At 36.3% G+C, this 19,447-nt stretch overlaps 1 protein-coding gene across 16 annotated transcripts in view; it reads left to right on the top strand.

Moving 5' to 3' along the window:
* The window catches only part of epb41a (erythrocyte membrane protein band 4.1a), a 165,654-nt gene that overhangs the window by 128,254 nt on the left and 17,953 nt on the right, over window positions 1-19,447 (top strand). For all 16 annotated transcript variants that reach the window (XM_087295550.1, XM_087295549.1, XM_087295548.1 and 13 more), the window contains one exon: window positions 16,923-17,051. In XM_087295550.1, the coding sequence (XP_087151676.1) occupies window positions 16,923-17,051 (129 nt within the window). The remainder of the gene's footprint in view (window positions 1-16,922; window positions 17,052-19,447) is intronic.

Raw genomic sequence — 19,447 nt, 5'->3', positions numbered from 1 at the left:
GCTCTCTCATTCAACACATAAGTACGCGTGCTCGCTCACTCGGGAGTCAGTAGCGATATTGTTAGACCGCCCGCTCCCGTCCAAAATTAAACCAGTTACCGACCGCTCCCGCCATTTATTCAGAAATGTATTCCGGTTCCACAGAAATCTGGTAGGGTCCTGCGGCTCCCGCGGTACAGCCGCGGGAATGCAAACCTCTAATTCGTGGTTCATTACGATCTGTTTACGTAACTATAACAACTGTGGCACCCGTCGCCGTATGTTGTCAGAAACCACAGTGAAATGCTTAGAAAAAAAGGCACTTGGGTAAGGGTGACAGATAAGCAACGATCTCAGTGAAATCCGTTACCTCAGAGATTTTTACACCTCAGGGACACGCTTAAGTTAAATTACCAAAGAACTTTCATGCAAGTGGACACAGGTGGCGATTATAAATTACGTCACTTGCAGAGGACGGTTGCCTGAGCGTGCAAGTCCGAGCGTGCAAGCCTGGAGGTGCAAGTGCAAATCTGCAGTCAGACTCTACTGAAATAGTTTGATAGCAAGCAGGAAATGCTTATGGGCCAATGACATCACCAAATTAAAATAGTCTATAAGCACTTTTGAGGTACTGTAGAAGTCTTTATAGGGTTTTGCGAAGTCTGGCTGCTTAAATGTTTTTTTGTTTTTTTTGCTTAGCTGCGTGTACACAAGATTTTTTTTTGTTATATCTGTTTCTGACTTTTTATCTTTTTTTTTGGATTAACAAAGGTTTTCAACCATTTTTTCACATAGTTTATTCATTTTGGAGACTGCTGCACCATTATTTGCATTTTCTTTATCATTTAAATTTACCTTCTATTGCTGTACTGTCATCTGATTCAGATATTTGTAAATAAATACCAAACAAATAAAAAATTGCACTTTATAGTTAAGCCCGTCTATCCCTGGTACAGTAAGTTTGTAATGTTTTACTTTTATGGAATAAAATGTTTGTTTAGTTGAATAAATGGAGGGTTAGATTTAAAATTAAAATTAAGTTAAAGGTGCCATAGAAAGCATCGATACAATATATGAAATTGCTCTACGATATCTACATAGAAAGTATGTGGCTTAGGTAAGTGCAAAAACTCTCCAGAAATGCTTTTACAAGTCAATTTTGAACCACAGGAATTACCCCTAATATGTTTTAGTCATGTGAAAATAATCATACTTCAGTTATCCAAAAATATTTGAACAAATAGTTCATTCCTTGTTAAATGACTGTAGCTTAACTGTTGTGATAGAGATGATTATTTTAGCTAGAATGAGTGAGTGAGCTATGTTCAAGCCACCATAGTGACCTAGTTTGCTCCTGAGTTGTGCTGTGTATGAAATATAGGCTAAATGATAAATTTACTTGACAAACGTACCAACAGAGATGTATTTAGAGTTTTATTTTGTGGGTTTAACACAGGGGTGTCCAGACTTGATCCTGGATGGCTGGTCTCCTGGAGAGTTTAGCTCTGACCCTAATCAAACAAAATAGATATACTAGAAACTTCCTTGCTAGCGTGTTGAAGCAAGTTGGGGCTAAACTCAGTAGGACAACGGGCATCTAGGACTTTGGACACCCTGGTTTAACATATCTGAAAACAGAAGCAATAAATAATATCCACCTCTGCATAAACAGAGTTTTATAAAGTTTATTGGTGTCCTTTCATTCCAGAAAAATAACGGTAAAAGCTGAGTTATATGACACAACATTAAACACTTGCATTCATTAAACACATTGTATTCATTACAAAGGTGCATAAAAAGATTATATACAGTACGTTTTTAACAGACCTTATGCCTCTTTGGGGTGGCATTGTAGAAATGTATATTTCTTATATCCTGCATTTTACGTCCGGATGAGTTATGAACACTCCTGCCTGCTTCACAAAACTGCTCCTTTACTCTTTAAAACCAATTTCAAAATATGCATAATAATAATCCCGTGTGGATGGTCACAGTCTTTGTTTTATTTAGATTTACCGATTGACATGAAAAGAAGGAAACGGTGGTGTTTGAGGCCTCACAGTATGTCATTTTTATGTACTGAATTATTATTATTCAGCTATGCCAATAACTATTACAACTTTCATCTGTGAAACCTTTAAAAATAAAATAAAAAACTACACTGAATTGCAGTCGACATTAGTTTATGTTGAAACAAAGGTCTACTGAAGACTAGCCATGTGTGTTGTAAGAGGCTCAAAATGTACTTGTAAAGTACGATGCAGTTGCTAGTCACTGTCTGTTTGATGTGACAGGCAGTAAAAAAATTCAGGAATTGATCTCTGGATCTAAATGCTTCTTCTGACAGCCTGTTAAAACCACTCTGAGTTATGGGAACCTCTCATGGGAGTCAAACTTCTTTTCTTCTATAGAACACAATTTCATTCAATTAGTCTCTGTGGGAAATGGTAGAAAGGTTGGGAAATACATTGATATGACCCATGCAGAATTCCAGTATTGCAAAGTCATGCAGTTAACAAAATAATTCTCCTTTTCTGTTACATAGAAGAAAGGAAGTCATGAAGGTTTAGAAAGTAACACAAAAAAGACCCATAGAATCAGAAGCTCAGGATTGGTCATATTTAGAACATTCAATCATTCATTCATTCTCCTTTGGCTTTATTTCTTTGTTATCAGGGGTCACCATAGTGGAATGAACTATTCCAGCATATGTTTTACGCAGCGGATGTCAAATCAATTTAAAGCTCTGTTGTCAGAAATGGGCTATGAACCCACACCTCCAGTTGGAGACCAGACATCTCATTATTTTGAGAAGGCTAGAACATCTTGAGTCTGGTGCCTTAGACCACTCGGCCATTCTGACAGACATATTTAGAACAGTTGTGAATATTAATGAGCTTTGCTATGATGCTCCACAGCTCAGTGTTCCTCTCTCTTACCTTCTCTCTTTCTCATACACACACAACATGATGTACTCTGAGATGCTACTACACATATAAAATAATCATACTTCATTTGTCAAAAATTATTTTAATGAACTGAGTATATGCCTTGTTAAATCTTTTTAACTAGCCACCATTTTGCTTACTCAACAAAAGGGACAGCCAGAGATATGTTCAGAGTTGTATTTAGAAATTGTAACATACATGAAACACCAGCCTGATCTCACGAGAAAACGTACTCTACGTTTTGTCAGTTTAGTGTCTAATTTGTACGAGTTTAGTCGTATAAAAATGTTTTAAAAAGGAGGCGTGGCATCCAACCCCGCCCCTAAAACCAACCATCATTGGATGATGTGCAAATCATACTTAATTGTATGAATTAGATCGTATAAATTCATACGAATTAGCCACTGAATTAAAAAGTTACGAATTGCTATGAGATTGCATTGAAAACACAGGCAGGAATTATTATCAACTTCTGCAAAAACATGCATTTTTTTAATGTTGACTGACATCCTTTATCTCGAGAAAATTACAGTAAGAGCTGAGTGATATGACATGATGCATAGATATGCATTGAACACTTATACTCAGCAGTTTACATGTGTTTGTTGCCTCATTACAAACATACAGGACTGGGCGGTATATCAAGTTCTGGGGATATATCGCTATAATTCCCCAACACTATGCAGTATTATCCAATACAGTCGGTTTTATCCTGTATTATCCGGTGTTGTATTGAAATCTGACTCCCGGATAAATCTGATTCCCCCTCTTGTGCACGCACGTCACACAGCGCCAGCAGCTGTCACAGCGGTTTATCAGAAATCTTTTATCGATCATTTCTTCCGCAATTGACAGCAAGAACAAACATAGAAGCTTTGTCAAATTGACAAGCATCACCTGAATGTGTTCAAAAGAATTAAAAATGCCAAAATTGAAGGAATTTATGCTGCATTTCGAAAGTGAAACCACCTCATATTCACTGATTATAAGTTCAGTATTTATTACACCACGGTTTCTTCTTTACATTTACGCTATAACACATTTAGCTCTGCGTTCTGCTCTGTTATAATGACAGTTTACATTTATATGCCTAACCAGCATTTCATCACAGTACTCTGAAACAATTTCGTTACTTCTTATATTTATAGTCAATTCATTTTCATCTCCTTATTTAATATTTAACAAGTTAAGTCAAAACAAAACAAAAGAAAAATTTTGGATTTTTTGTAGGATCGACTGAAAATAATATATCTTTAAACTTTAGATATCTTCAATATGTGCACTGTTTAGTAATTGTGCACAATTTATACAAGTAAATGTGTAACTAAAAAAAAAATACAGCTGATTTAATTGCTGTTTATACATCACACAACTGTGATATACAGGATTTGCTTATAACAACACTGTAATTGTGACATAAAATACTGTTTCATATTTACATTCAAAGTGGTTCTTATCTATCCTACAATACTTTTTGTTGTGTTACTATTTAAGTGTGTTCCTTTTTTTCCTCTGACAATATAGCTATGATTTATATGGTTCTGTTTACTTTGTTATCTGCAAAACAGCACAGAAGTGCTGTGTATAATGTTAAGCAGGAAAAAAAACTGTACTGTATTCATTTATCATTTTTTAAAAATAATTTCAAATGTTGTGAAACATGTTTTAGCAGGAGAAAAACCTGTACTATATTTATTTGTCACATATTTTGTGCAGCTGTTTATTTATAAACAGGGAGGGAAACCCCTGTGTTTGAATTTGATTTTGCTCAAAAAAATGTTTAATAAAGTTTTAATAAAGGCTTCAAGTAACCATCAAGTAACCATTTATGGGAAAATACCGAATAGATATTGTATACCGTCATTCCTCCTAAAAATACAGCGATATGATTTTTTTGCCCATATCACCCAACACTACAAACATACTCGACAAAGTTTACAATATACACCTTAAACTAGCAAAATATACAGTTAAACAGACCTTTTGTGTATGTATATCCCACATTTTGTGCATTCTGAAGGCTGAAAGAGAAGAACTTCTCTTTATACTGGTGCCACCATGTCTTTTTTTATGCCGTTTAGCAACATAAAGAAAGATTGTAAAGTCCCATGATTTTACTATTGTTTGGCTTTAGTCTTCCTGCTTCTCCCGTTTTTAAAATAAGAGTCTCACTTACCAAGTAAATTTGGTAACTTAAAAAAAAAACGTTAAAATAAAGGAATCTGTAAAATGTATCGTTGTTGTAATCTCAATTAGAAACATGTGGCTAATCAAACAGTTCAAAAATTTGTAGTGTATCGAAGTTTGTATTTTGTTTAAGTTGGACTGATTTTACACTCAAGAGATTTACATGACAATCAGAAATTATGTTGTTTAAGGCTCACGGTACATATGTCATTTCAGCTATGCCTTCAGGTACATTCAGATTTTCATTATATGGCACCTTTACATTTATATTTTTACTGGTTGCATTTGTTCAGAGACTTGTAAAAACAATTACATTTGCAAGGTTTACAGAAATTTGTCATTCCACTGCTACATCTCTTTGCTCACCGACAAAGTGGTATGTCAACTGAATAAGCAGTGTGTATTTGTGTGTGTGTGTGTGTGTTTGGACACGTTTGCGCACAGGTGAAGACGCCTCCTCTCCTACCCGTACACAGAGTAACGGGTGGTATATCGGAGGTAATCGCACTTTTATTTGAACATTATTGCCAGGGCTGTAAAGCAACTGCATCCAAAAAGACTTGACGTTTCTTTATGTAGATAAAGAACGTCACAAGCAGAAGCACAAATGGCCGCTGGATGCTAAGGCCATGGCCCACTCAGAGTAGGAGATCTCCTCTCTCTCTGAATCTGCACACTGCCCACGGCTTTTATAGACCCCCTGTCCACACCCTCTCCCAAAGCCACGCCCCTTTACAACTGCTGCTGCTCTATGAATGGCTACCGCCAGCTTACAGTACGTCTGCTTTGATCTGCCAATCGCATGGCTGGATTACACTGCATAATGAAGCTGCATGAGTTTGTTAGCTAACTGACAGCCAAAGTATCTGTGAAAGGAAAATAAAAGCAAAAAGTTAAAGCAAACAATAAGAAACTGACGCCTCCTCCTCTTCATTTCATTGTCTTTCTCCCTTTTTTTCATTCTTGTTCCTTCTGTTCAATGGTTGTTCATCCTTCCCTCCCCCTTGTTTACTCTCCTCCAAAAGTCTTGTCCTGGGTCACAGTCCTGTCCTCCTCTACTTTCATCCATAGCTCTGTCTCCACCTCGATCTTCTTCCTCTCCACAAGCAGGAGTAACAAGAAAAACCCAGAGAGGGACACATCCATTCGCCCCTAGGCCCTCCTCAGCTGAAGCCTATTACGTCATGTACCAGTCTCAGACCTGAACACTCTCAACTGCCACTTGACAAACTCCAATTCTGTCATTTTACTTGATTAATTGTCTCACTACACTAAAGCTATTAAGGCTCTTTTATGTTCATCCAAAGTTTTCGAAAGCACATTCCTTTCACACGTAATTAAGTAAAGCAAATTTATGACACACTTCAATAAAAACAATAGAACCCTGCGGATCTATTTACACTAGCTGCAACAAGTCCTTGCATGGCAAAGTAAGGTTGTAGTTGTAGTATTTTTTGGTTTAGATCATTGTTCAGTTTGTAATTGTTTCCCTCATCGCCCACTGAGCAATTGGACCATCTAACTATATTTCAGTTTCAGATCATAGCTGTTCATGGCTGTCTTGCAGTAGTGCAAGATTGTTTTTACAATGTTACATTATTTTTATTATTTAGTGCGTCATTATGTGAAATAGGGCTGCAGGATAACAGAAAAAAATGATAATCACGATTATGTCAAATCTGAATGATTAATAATAGTTTTGGTCGTCACGATTAATAATGACGATTATTCCTTTGAATATATATTTATATATATATATATATATATATATATATATGAATATGACACACACACACACACACAAAGGAATAATCGTCATTATTAATTAATTATTAATATACTTTCCAAGGTAACACAACAAACCTCATTAACCACCTTAAAAGCCACCACAAAGTGGCTGTCATTAGTGGGTTAATGATTGTTTTTCTATGCATTACTTAACCAGAGAGCATTTGTTGTATAAGTTAACTAAATAATCATGGAGATTCTGCTGTTTTTTTTCTGAGGCGTTTGCCAGTCATGTAGACAGAAAACACTGTATTCAATGTTCCAATGTAAAAAAAGCTATTGTGGCCCTCTTATTCAATTCCTGATCCTTTGCATAAAGTTTTTATCCAAAAAGACAGGTAATTTCATTACTTTTGATGTGCTAAAATATTTGTTAAACGAATGTCATTTAAAAAAAAAAAAAAAGCATATCTACATATTTAATGTAATGTAATGTGTATTTATATAGCGCATTTATTGTATATGGCCTACACCCAAAGCACTTTACAATCATGAAGGGGAGGGTCTCTCCACACCAACACCAGTGTGCAGCATCCACTTGGATGATGCGACGGCAGCCACCGGACAACAGCACCAGTGCACTCACCACACACCTGCTATTGGTGGAGTGGAGAGACTGTGATAGTGCCAATTCAGTGAATGGGGATGATTGGGAGGCCATGATTGTAAGGGCCGATAGAGGGACTTTGGCCAGGACACCGGGGTTACACCCCAGCTCTTTCACAAGAAGTGCCATGAGATTTCTAATGACTACAAAGAGTCAGGACCTCGGTTTAACGTCTCATCTGAAAGACGGCGCCCACTGACAGTGTAGTGTCCCCTTCACTTAAATTAAAACTGTAAAACAGAATGAAGTACATGGTCTGATCGGAAATAAAGGAAATTAGTTCTCTATTTCATTATTTAATGCAGAATATAGGCTAGCCTTTCCTTTTCCTTTCTTGTAAATAATAAAATTATCATCAGATTGAGGAAAACTAACCTGAATACCCACATGAACAGGGCCGCAATAGCTTTTTTTACATTGGAACATTAAAGTGTTTTCTGTCTCTATGACTGGCAAAGGCATCAGAAAAAAACGGCTGAATCTCCGTGAATATTTAGTTCACTTATAAAACAAATGTTCTCTTGTTTAGTAATGTTAGTAATGCAAAGAAAAACGTTCATTAACCCACTAATGAATTAGGTGGTTAATGAGGTTTGTTGTGTTACCTTGGGAGGTTTAGAATGAACAGAAGCAAAGGCTACCTGATCCACACTGCATTCCTTGGAAAAATAAAAAAGAACACTTGCAATCTAGACGCAGTCACTTCATGCTTGTGATTCGGTGCAATCCGTAAACTCCACCTATTAAAATAATGGCTTGGTCTTTATACTGTAAAATCGCAATGATATTTAATCATTGATCGTAGACCACAAATATCGTTATCGTGATCATAATACGATTAACCGTGCAGCCCTATTGTAAAATAATATAGTTTATATAAATGCACTGACACTGCTCTGCGATTTTACTTGACCTATCACATCATGGCTAAGTTGCTGTTGTCATCAATTGTTTCCACTTTGTTCAAAAAACCACTAACAGTGAAGTTTGGAATGTTTAGTAATGAGGAAATATCTCTACTAGCTTGAATTTGCTGAGGTCCTGAGAGCAATCCATTCTTTCACAACTGCTTGTAGAAGCAGCCAGCATGGCTAGGTGCTTGGTTTTATACACATGAGTCCTAAAACTTTTTCCCAATATAGTGTAGTTTACAGATCTCAGTCTTTCATCATAATTGATTCAAACCACCAACATTCAACTAAAACAGTTTTTGTGACTGTGGTGCTACAGATTCAGTGGCACACAAACAACTTTTTAGTATTTACATAAGTATAAACTGGAATTGACAAAATGTTAAAGGATCATGAAACATTAAAACATTCTCAGATGCAGATTACAGATTTTAGCAGAGGTGTTTGTGTGCACATCACAGAAACCAATCTTTTTTTTTTTTACTAACAGTTGTTTTTTAGATAACTGGTCATTTTTTAGTTTTATTTATTTTATTGGTCCTGGTTTTAAGAGTTCACACTTAGCTGATGATTGATTAGAAGCTTGTTTAGTAAGCTAGAGAGAGCCCCGAGCTCAAAAGATCCTCGAGCCCTGGGCTCCCTCTTGTTTTTGGGGCGAGAGGGGAGTTTGAGATCAGATAGATCTCAAGAAGTCCCCCGCTTATTAGTGGCTAAAAACAAAATACTTTATGAGGAAAAATACTGTTGGCTAGGAACTTGACTATGGTGCCAATTCGGTTTGGTCAGTTTACTTACGACGTATATCTTTGGATGGTTTGAGGAAACCAGGGAACCCATGCAAACACAGGGAGAACATGCAAACGCCGCACAGAAACGCCAACCAGCCCAGCAAGGATTGGAACCGGTGATATTCTTGCTGTGCGGCAACAGTGTTAACCACTGGGTCACCGTGTCACCCAATCTAAGAAAAAAAAGGGAAGGAATAGGGTAGGACTGGGGTATTCCACAATACGAAGATGTCTGTGGTATGAAGACTATGGTTGTTTATAGTGACTTAATTGTCTGATAGCAGAATTGTGTATTAGCTAATGTCCTGATCAGTCATAAGCATATCAATCATAGATCAATAAGTGATCCTCTCGAAATTAGTTTATAAATAAACTACATTTAAAATCTACATTGAGTTGACATCTCCATTTATGACATGTCAAAGGACGACTGTAACACAGTTCACTGATATTCATTCAATTCAGTTTTTGTAACCTTGTGTGCTGTACATGAGTATAACGATATCTTACATGTAGACTTTAAGAGTAAAAATACAGAGTTTCATGAGCCTTTAACAGAAACAATAATGAAAATCATTTTAAATTGAACCAGTTCTCGAATCCCAATCTTAATAAAAAACAAAACACAAACAGCCTATTATTAATTACGGATTTAGCCAACTCTGATCTACAGTAGCTGTGACAAAGTCTAGTTCTGTGACAGACATGCCCACTGATCTGATCCTATGGGGATTTCGCCAAACCCTGCTGGTTTTTTATGGTGTTTTTATTCCCTGTCAGTGATGGATATTTGCACTGCCAAAACAATATCAGCTGCCAACCATAATACCAATCAGGTGTCTGCCATGCCACCAACGCCATAAAAACCCTCAAGGCCTTTGCTTCAATCCATCTGGCCCGCTTTAGCCACTTTGGGGTCTGTTCAGATCCAGACTGCGGAACCTTTAAACCTACCCCTAAATCTTCTCCACCCCTCATCTATCTCTCCCCATGTCTCTCCCCACTCCACATGTCTGTTCATTGTTCTGTGTCTCTCTTGGTGTCCCGCTGCCCTGCTTAGAGATGGAAGCACGAAAGGCGACAGCAGGTAAGGGTCAGGTGGGCACCCGCCCCAGGATGCCCACCACTGCTGCAACATATGGAGGAGGATGAAGATGATAATGATTGTAATGAAGAAAAAGATGTTGGGGATCAGGGACGTGCCGCTCAAGTCTCCATAACCGTGTCGCCAGAGGAAGAAAGCCGTGCCACCCATGTCTGCCAGCTGTACCCAGTGGTACGGCATCACACCCGCGTTTCCTTCTTGTTGAGCAGCCTGCTGGTTGTGATGTTGATGCTGTGGTGGCTTATCTTCATTTGACAGACAGTGGAAGACGTGACATAAATAATGGAGGCTGCAGCCGCTCTCAGACTAACTTATGTGGATTATGAGAAATTTTCGGAGAAGAGAAGATGGAGACCTTCTTGTTCTTTAGTTTTTTTTTCCTCATGGCTTCTTAATTACTTCACTATTTCTCAGTGGATGATGACTGAGAGCTGATTTTAAGCTATTTATGAACCTTGTCTTAAAAACACCTGGAGACAAGATCACTATATTATCATAATAGGATGTAAAGGTTTACTTATTGCAGCCAATCATTCTGTTTCATGGAAATGGCTTGGTTTTTGGTTTATTGCAGTGTTTGCAAGGCAAGTCTGAATTGAAATGAAATCATTCCTCTTTTTTTTTTCAAGATGCAAATTCAGTGAGCCATTTTCTTAGTCTTGTGAGTATTTTGAGGTTTGAATATTGTATTTGTTTACATTTTTATTTCAAAAATTACCTTTTTTTTAAAAAAAAATGTCCCACTTATGCTACCATCTAACAGAATTTGGGGATAACTACTTTATTATTATTATTATTTAACAAAAGTGCTTTAAATTGACTAAAAGTGACAGTAAAGTATGAAAGGATATTCTAGACAGTTTTTTGCACAACGCAAAGAAAAAGAAAAAGTAAATGTGGCAAATAATCTTGCTATTTAGATATGTCAGGGTCGCAGCTCGTAAGACATGGGAAATGCATTTGCAAATTGACTTTACTTTTTCATTTAAAATGTGGCAGTCACTGCACATTCGCGGAATTGCAAACGGTAATGTGGAATTTGCAAATGCATTTGGATTATGTCACAATTTATTAGGCTGGCTTGTCAAAGCCAACCTACTGTTATCTTATTTAAACGTATTATTATATTTTTTATTCTTCTTCTGAGACTAAATTTGCAAGACTATTTCCTCTTAGAGCTTTCGAGCTATGACCACCAAACTCACTCCAGACCTCCAAACTATTCTGACTCAAGTTGCTGTATCTTTTCCGACTGATCCGACTTTTGGTTTTCCGAAAACTGTCCCAGGACCGTTGTGAATACTTCACATTCACAACATTGGACCAAACTTTGTGACCTCATAACTCTGCGTCAGACTGTCCTACAGACTTACGGCTGAGCTAACTACCAATGACTGACAACCTTTTAACTTTCTAGCCACACCCTAACTACCAGATACTGAACGCTAGCAACTGTCCCATAGACTACTATTGCAAGAGACTGTCATTGACTTGAATTAAATTGTGTGAACTCGTAGATCTATGGATCTGTCTGTCTGTCTGTCTGTCTGTCGATCGGTCGGTAGGTCAGTCGGTTGGTCGGTCTGTCTACTTTTTCAAATTGTTTTAAACTAAATAAACCATTGCCAACAGGCTTTAACAAGCCAGCCTCAAAGTGGGTTTGTCTCGACAAACTTTACTGTCTAGTTCATATTGAAATGCAATCAGAAAAACTATTTGCAATTGAATTTGAAAAAATGTCTGGAATATCCTTTTATAGTAAAGACTTTTCTGAATGAATGTTTCAGAATTTCAAAATTATTAACACAATATTATTAGTTGTTTTCAACCCTATTATGGGTTTTTGTAAATTACCTTCAATGCAGTGTGTAACACAGCTTTAAGTGAACAAAAACCTCCAGCCGAGGTTTAAATCTGAAAGCATTTCTGTCATTTAGTCATTTAAATAATTCGCCATTAGTTGTAATCTTTAGCCATTTTGTCATGACGTCTGAACAAAACATTACCCCTCACACTTGCTCCTGTTGCATTTGTGGTTGCTAGTCCACCATCAGTTGTCCTTTCACACCAGACTGCAATACCTATGAACCCATGAAAGTACTTTCATTGCAATGGCTTGAGTCACAGCAACTAGAACGCACCACCATTGACAACAGCCTGGGTCAGACCAATCACAGCAATATAACATTCCACAAAAAAAGGGGCTTAGAAAAATGGATAATTCTGTAAAAGCTATAATCTTTTATAATGCATATTAGGGGCACTTTAAATAAAATTAATAATAATCCACACTATTGCTACATTTAAAGTACTGCTTTTTAGGTCATAAGCATAGGATTTTTTTGTTTGTTTTTGTTTGTGACTGGATTTATTTGCATACTGATTGGTCATTCTTTGAGCCAAGCAAACACTGCAATTTCCTTCGATTAATGCCAATGTAGTTGTAGATTGTTAGGATGGGCATGTGTGTGTGTGTGTGTGTGTGTGTGTGTGTGTGTGTGTGTGTGTGTGTGTGTGTGTGTGTGTGTGTGTGTGTGTGTGTGTGTGTGTGTGTGTGTGTGTTCTTTAATAACTGTACATCTTTATCTTGTGACTAGTGGATTTCTCTGGACATCTTTTAAGCACACAGTGCACTTTGCTTCTCTTTCCAAATATAAATCTCTTCTTTATTGGCAACTGATGCATAACAAACGGCAGATTTCAATGTAACAACAAGAAAAAAAAACTTTGTGAAGTATATTTATGTTGTTTAAATCCTTAGTACATCAGCCTATCAGGCTTAAATTACATGCCTCCTGAATGTTATCTTATATTTCCATCACTGAGACTCCTGCATGCATCATAAACATCAGTAAAATGTCATACTATCTTTTAATTGATCTTACTAAAGCAATCACAGCATTCTTCACAGTGAAGCATCTGATACACAGCAGGAATATCTAGTGATAAAGAGAGATTTTTTGTTGATTCATTATATTTTATATGCATTTAAGTAGCTTCTAAAATGTTGTACACTTTTGCACTTCTATGGACCTCAGTCAGAGTAGATGCTATATTTAGTTTGACGCAAGTTTTGGTGTCACAATTACAATGTTCAGTACATATTTACTGTGTTCATTCTGCTAACTTATTGGTCAGGTGTATATAAAACCCTCTGTGGGCGTAGTCCATTCTTGTTCAGTAGGTTGCCTTGAATCATTTAAGGTTATTTGTTTCTTTATTTATTTACTTATTTTCATGTATTTAGTAAACACTGAAATTTTCATTTGCTTTAAATTATATATGGTATGTTCTCTGACTTCCATGATAAAGACAATCCAAGGTAAAATCAATAAAATAAAAACATATTACCACTTTCTGAAGTCATTTTCACATCTTGGACAATTTTGAGAACTAGTTTAAAAGTTTACAGGGATATTAAAGTTGGTTTGTTAAATTACATTTTTGTGCATTTTTCTGTTATCTCCATCAATCTGAACGCAACAACATTTAAAAACAAAAAAATGTTTCATGGCCGTCTTTAAAGGTGCTGTATGTAAGTTTGTAAGTAAGTAAAGTATAAAGTAAAGTAAGTAAAGTATAAAGTTTCTAAGTAAGTAAAGTATAAAAATACCATAATATGTTAAGAAACATGCCAAGTGAACATTCTTGTTTATCTAAAAAACAATACTTTGAAAAATGTGTGTTAGCTATCAGAATACCTGTCTTTGTTTTTGTTTTTTTTAACCCGCCCAAAGCCAGTTTAGCCAATATTATTTTTAGCACCCTGGGTTGCCTTAGTGAAAAACATCGTATTTCATTCATTTAGTTCGGAAGGCCCTTATAGTATGCGGTAGTGACTGAAATGCGACCTCTGGTGGACAGTAGCAGCCTCCGAAATGAGACGCAGATTCAGAGATTCAAATGAGGTTATTATTAGCAAATAACATTATTATTATTACGAACATTAGGTTAAGGTGGTTACCTTGTAACCCAGTGTCCTAACAACACGCTACATGATGAGATTTTCAGTGATGAGTAATTTGGCTGTTTGCGCCAGACGCAGCATGACAGAAATGTAAATACAGCCATTCATAAGCACAGAATAGTGCACTTACTGCATTCCAACGAAATGGTACGGTTTATAATCTTATTATTACATTTTAAACCTGTTTAACATTATTAAATGTTCATGCTGAATCAGTGAAATGTGTGTTGGCTTGCACCGAGTCACAGTTTTAAAGTTCAATTTCAAATGGTTTCCTTTATTTTCAAGATCTGAGGTGAACTATCTGCTTCTCTCAGTATATGACAATCATGTAAAATGGTATTCAAACTCACATTGTTAGCATTTCACACTGAAAAAAGCACATGAGGTGTACCTGAGGTGACCATTGTCAGTTTATCTTGTTGACAGTTGCAAGAAATAGAAGCCATTTTTAAAATATATAATTCAGATGATGGTTAGAACAAAACTCCTTTTAATATGGACAATATTGTTTCTATTGTGTGCCATTGCTTTTATTTAGAACTTGATTTAAATCTGCTTTAAATCAGCCTTTAGGCTCGGTAGTCAGACTTGCTTCTGTTGGTCCTCAAACTGGCAACCTGCACTTGCGCGTTTTGAACCACGCACTACCTAGTTCAACCACTGGGTGTCAAACTTACATTCTGCACTTTTAGGTGCAGTATCTTTTGTGATTTGCTGGTTATAGCCAAATAATGATTATTTCCAGAAAAAACTCTGCTTTCTACCATTCTCTGAAAATAAAATAGCATGTTTTTAATATTCAAAATATTCAGTATTTATTTATCCATTGTTTGTAGCTTTATCGAAGAGTATGTAATACATTTATTATAAAAACAGCTTAAGAAGATGTCATCGCTTTCTTCAATCTCTTTTGTTAGAGTTTTTGTGGATCTTTGAATGTCAAATATATAATCAGAAACATTTTGTTTTTGAAAAGTAAGAAAGATTGATTGATTGATTGATTGATTGATTGATTTTCTTTGTTATTGTACCAGGGAATGCTCATGGATGCTTATTTTAATCTGATAATAGTTAGAATTGTGATGTTAATATTCACTGAAAAAAAGTGCAGAACTGTTGCAAACAATTTATTTTTGTTGAATTTAAACAAACAAATTAAATTTAATAATGTTCAACATAATTTTTTATGTCTAAATTCAGCCCAAATAAATTGTTTACAACCACTTAACGTAAAAAAAACGAGTAAATCCAAGGAATCATCTTTTAAAAAATTTCAGTGTAGCTTTCCACAGTGTTGATCTAGTTTCACACTTAATTCACTTTACATACAAGTGTGCACTTCAGAGTTATTAATTTTGACATCAAGGCAAGTCTGGAAACTATTCCGTGGGTTTGGCGCCTGGTGCACTTCTCGCTCCACATGATAGCTTTATGTACCTTTTATTTTTAATGTAAATTGAACTTAACTCTGAATGTGAAGTGACTTTTGCTCAGCCTCTTTTAAATGCACTAATAACTGTGTGAAAGAATACTTTCAGACTTAATGCAAGTTGTCACACCGAGCTGTTCTGCCGAAAGAGCCACATGGTGAGCTTATGGTTTGCCTTGAATTTGACATTGCGTTCATTTCCTGTTGACATCCATCAACTCCGTGCCACTTTTATTGAATGAATAAAAACATTCGACCAACGATGTGCCAGATATTCCTAAATCAAAAGCTTTTTTGGCAGATTGCCTGAAGATAAAAGATTAAAACTCTAAACTAAAGTCATTTGTGAGGGTTTTGCAATTCATAATCTGCATATCTGTGCTGAGTGGTTTGAGTAATAGAAGTGGTGGACTCCTAAGAGTGATGAAGTCTCAAATGTATAGAGTTTGGGATTAAACACTCTCCTCAGCCGGTATTTGTGAGTCTCTCTGATCGATTTAGCTGTCCCGAGGCTCCTCTCCACTGGGACACACTTCTGCTCAGCATAATTTCATTCCAGCAGAGAGTGATTATGACAGAAATCATCATTTCCGATAATTTTCCTTGATAGAATGCAATAGAATGCCGTCGTAGGCTACACATCCAAAATGAGCAACATTACTGCTGTTGAAGTCAATATCGTAAGTATGAAATTTTAGATTAGTTGTGGTCAATATCATCATTTTAATGTGTTTAAATAATGGGGCAACGCTAATTTCAAAATGCATTTCTCTGCATGAATATTAACTGCTGGAAGGCAATTTTCATACCACTTACATTTAAGAAATCCAATTAGTTTGCCAGTGAATGTTTTCAAATTGCTTTATGCCTCTGCTTAATGAAGAAGTAAACGATTTGATTTTAGAGGTTGATGAAGTACATATGAAATCACAGAAGTGGTTATTTTTTTACTTTTCTAGCTTGTTTTTTTTGTTTGTCAGCCATCCAGAGTCTCTCCAGACTAAGCATTAGATTTTGTGTGTGTCTAGTAGCTTTGTTCCAGAGGAAGCCAGTACAAAATGCAATCTTACAGTAAAAAAAAAAAAAAAAAACTTGAACAGAAGTTCCAGATGGTGTTTAATAATGGTTGATGTCTGGAGGTGAAGCTAATGTAGCGAAAAAAAAGCAATTTTCCGCTCACTTTGTACTCCGTCTTGACCCCTCTTCACAGTCTCCTGTGGTAAAGACAAAAACCATCACCATTTCTGATGTCACCAACTCCCTTCGCAGTGAAATCGCCACCAAGGACATCCCGATAGTGCACACAGAGACCAAGACCATCACCTATGAGTCTGCACAGGTGAGCGAGCAGACTTTTTGTTTATACTGAGTTTGGCTAGTGTTTTGTTGTATGAGAATTTGGGTTGTCGATTTAATGTGTTAATTATGGATTTTAAAGCAGTTAAAAGGATAGTTCACCCAAAATAAAAATGTCACAATTTACCCTTCACTTATTTCAAACCTGTTTAAGTTTCTTTTTTGTGTCGGACACAGAATAAGCTTTTCTGACAATTGTTGTAAACTGGTAAACATCGACTCCCATGAAATTATTTTTTTTTTACTATAGATGTCAATGGTTATGCGTTTTCAGCATTCTTCAGAGTATCTTCTTTTGTGTTCAACAAGAAAAAAAACTTCTAAACTTTTGGAACAATTTAAGTGATGTTTAGGAAATCTTAAATTCTGGGAGAACTTTTTTTTTAATCCACCTGCGCTGTCTCCATACCTGTGTACGTCTTACATTTCATAATGTTGATCGGAGACTAACAACTCACTACTAGGGATGTAACGGTATTGTAAATACCGTCATACCGCAATATTAATTTTTTTCGATATTACCGAAGTCGCATGACTCGGTAAAACTATAGGTCTTCTGAGAAAATTTGCTCAGGCGAATGAAGCGAACGGGAGGTAGCGAAAACTACAATACCCATCATCCCTTGCGGTCTGTTGTCGCTACAGATCCAGTAATGCGGAAATGGAGTGTGCTGCTAGAAGCGGCAGGCACTTTTTTCCAGGGGTTTCAGTACAGCGTAACCGCTACTGCGTCATCGGGTGGGCGTGGCCTATCTGTGAATTTGCATAGGTCACGGATCATGCGCAGATTGTGAAAACAGCCGTTTGATTCAGATACCTGTACGTATTGCAGGGGTTTCGTGTCAAATGCCTTTTATATGCAGTACTAAATAGCTGTCCTGATCGCAGGTGTTTTATGTGAAGTCAGTGAATGTTATATTAAACAAATTAACTTAAGATACCTCTCAGATTACATTAATACTGTTATAACTTAAGATACCTGTCCCGATCCCACGGCTTTTGTGCCAAAAACTTTATATATTATATACATTAACATCAGATACCTGTCCTGATCCCAGGTGTTTCATGTATGATCACTTTTATATACATTAACATCAGATACCTGTCCTGATCCCAGGGGTTTCATGTATTATCACTTTTATATTATATACAGTAACATCAAATACCTGTCTTGATCCCAGGGGTTTCATGTATGATCACTTTTATATATATTAACATCAAATACCTGTCCTGATCTCAGGTGTTTCATGTATGATCACTTTTATATTATATACAATAACATCAGATACCTGTCCTGATCCCAGGGGTTTCATGTATGATCACTTTTATATTATATACAGTAACATCAAATACCTGTCCTGATCCCAGATGTTTCATGTATGATCACTTTTATATATATTAACATCAGATACCTGTCCTGATCCGAGGGGTTTCATGTATGATCACTTTTATATTATATACAGTAACATCAAATACCTGTCCTGATCCCAGGTGTTTCATGTATGATCACTTTTATATATATTAACATCAAATACCTGTCCTGATCCCAGGTGTTTCATGTATGATCACTTTTATATATATTAACATCAGATACCTGTCCTGATCCCAGGGGTTTTATGTATGATCACTTTTATATTATATACAGTAACATCAGATACCTGTCCTGATCCCAGGGGTTTCATGTATGATCACTTTAATATACATTAACATCAGATACCTGTCCTGATCCCAGGGGTTTCATGTATGATCACTTTTATATATATTAACATCGGATACCTTTCCTGATCCCAGGTGTTTCATGTATGATCACTTTTATATATATTAACATCAGATACCTGTCCTGATCCCAGGGGTTTTATGTATGATCACTTTTATATTATATACAGTAACATCAGATACCTGTCCTGATCCCAGGGGTTTCATGTATGATCACTTTAATATACATTAACATCAGATACCTGTCCTGATCCCAGGTGTTTCATGTATGATCACTTTTATATATATTAACATCAGATACCTTTCCTGATCCCAGGTGTTTCATGTATGATCACTTTTATATATATTAACATCAGATACCTGTCCTGATCCCAGGGGTTTCATGTATGATCACTTTTATATATATTAACATCAGATACCTGTCCTGATCCCAGGGGTTTTATGTATGATCACTTTTATATATATTAACATCAGATACCTGTCCTGATCCCAGGGGTTTCATGTATGATCACTTTTATATTATATACAGTAACATCAGATACCTGTCCTGATCCCAGGTGTTTCATGTATGATCACTTTTATATATATTAACATCAGATACCTGTCCTGATCCCAGGTGTTTCATGTATGATCACTTTTATTAACATCAGATACCTGTCCTGA

This window comes from Danio rerio, chromosome 19 (genome assembly GCF_052040795.2).
Source record: "Danio rerio strain M-AB ecotype USA chromosome 19, GRCz13ab, whole genome shotgun sequence".
Lineage (NCBI taxonomy): Eukaryota > Metazoa > Chordata > Actinopteri > Cypriniformes > Danionidae > Danio > Danio rerio.
The sequence above is the reverse complement of the archived record's forward strand: the minus strand, read 5'-3'. Positions and strand labels throughout refer to the sequence as shown.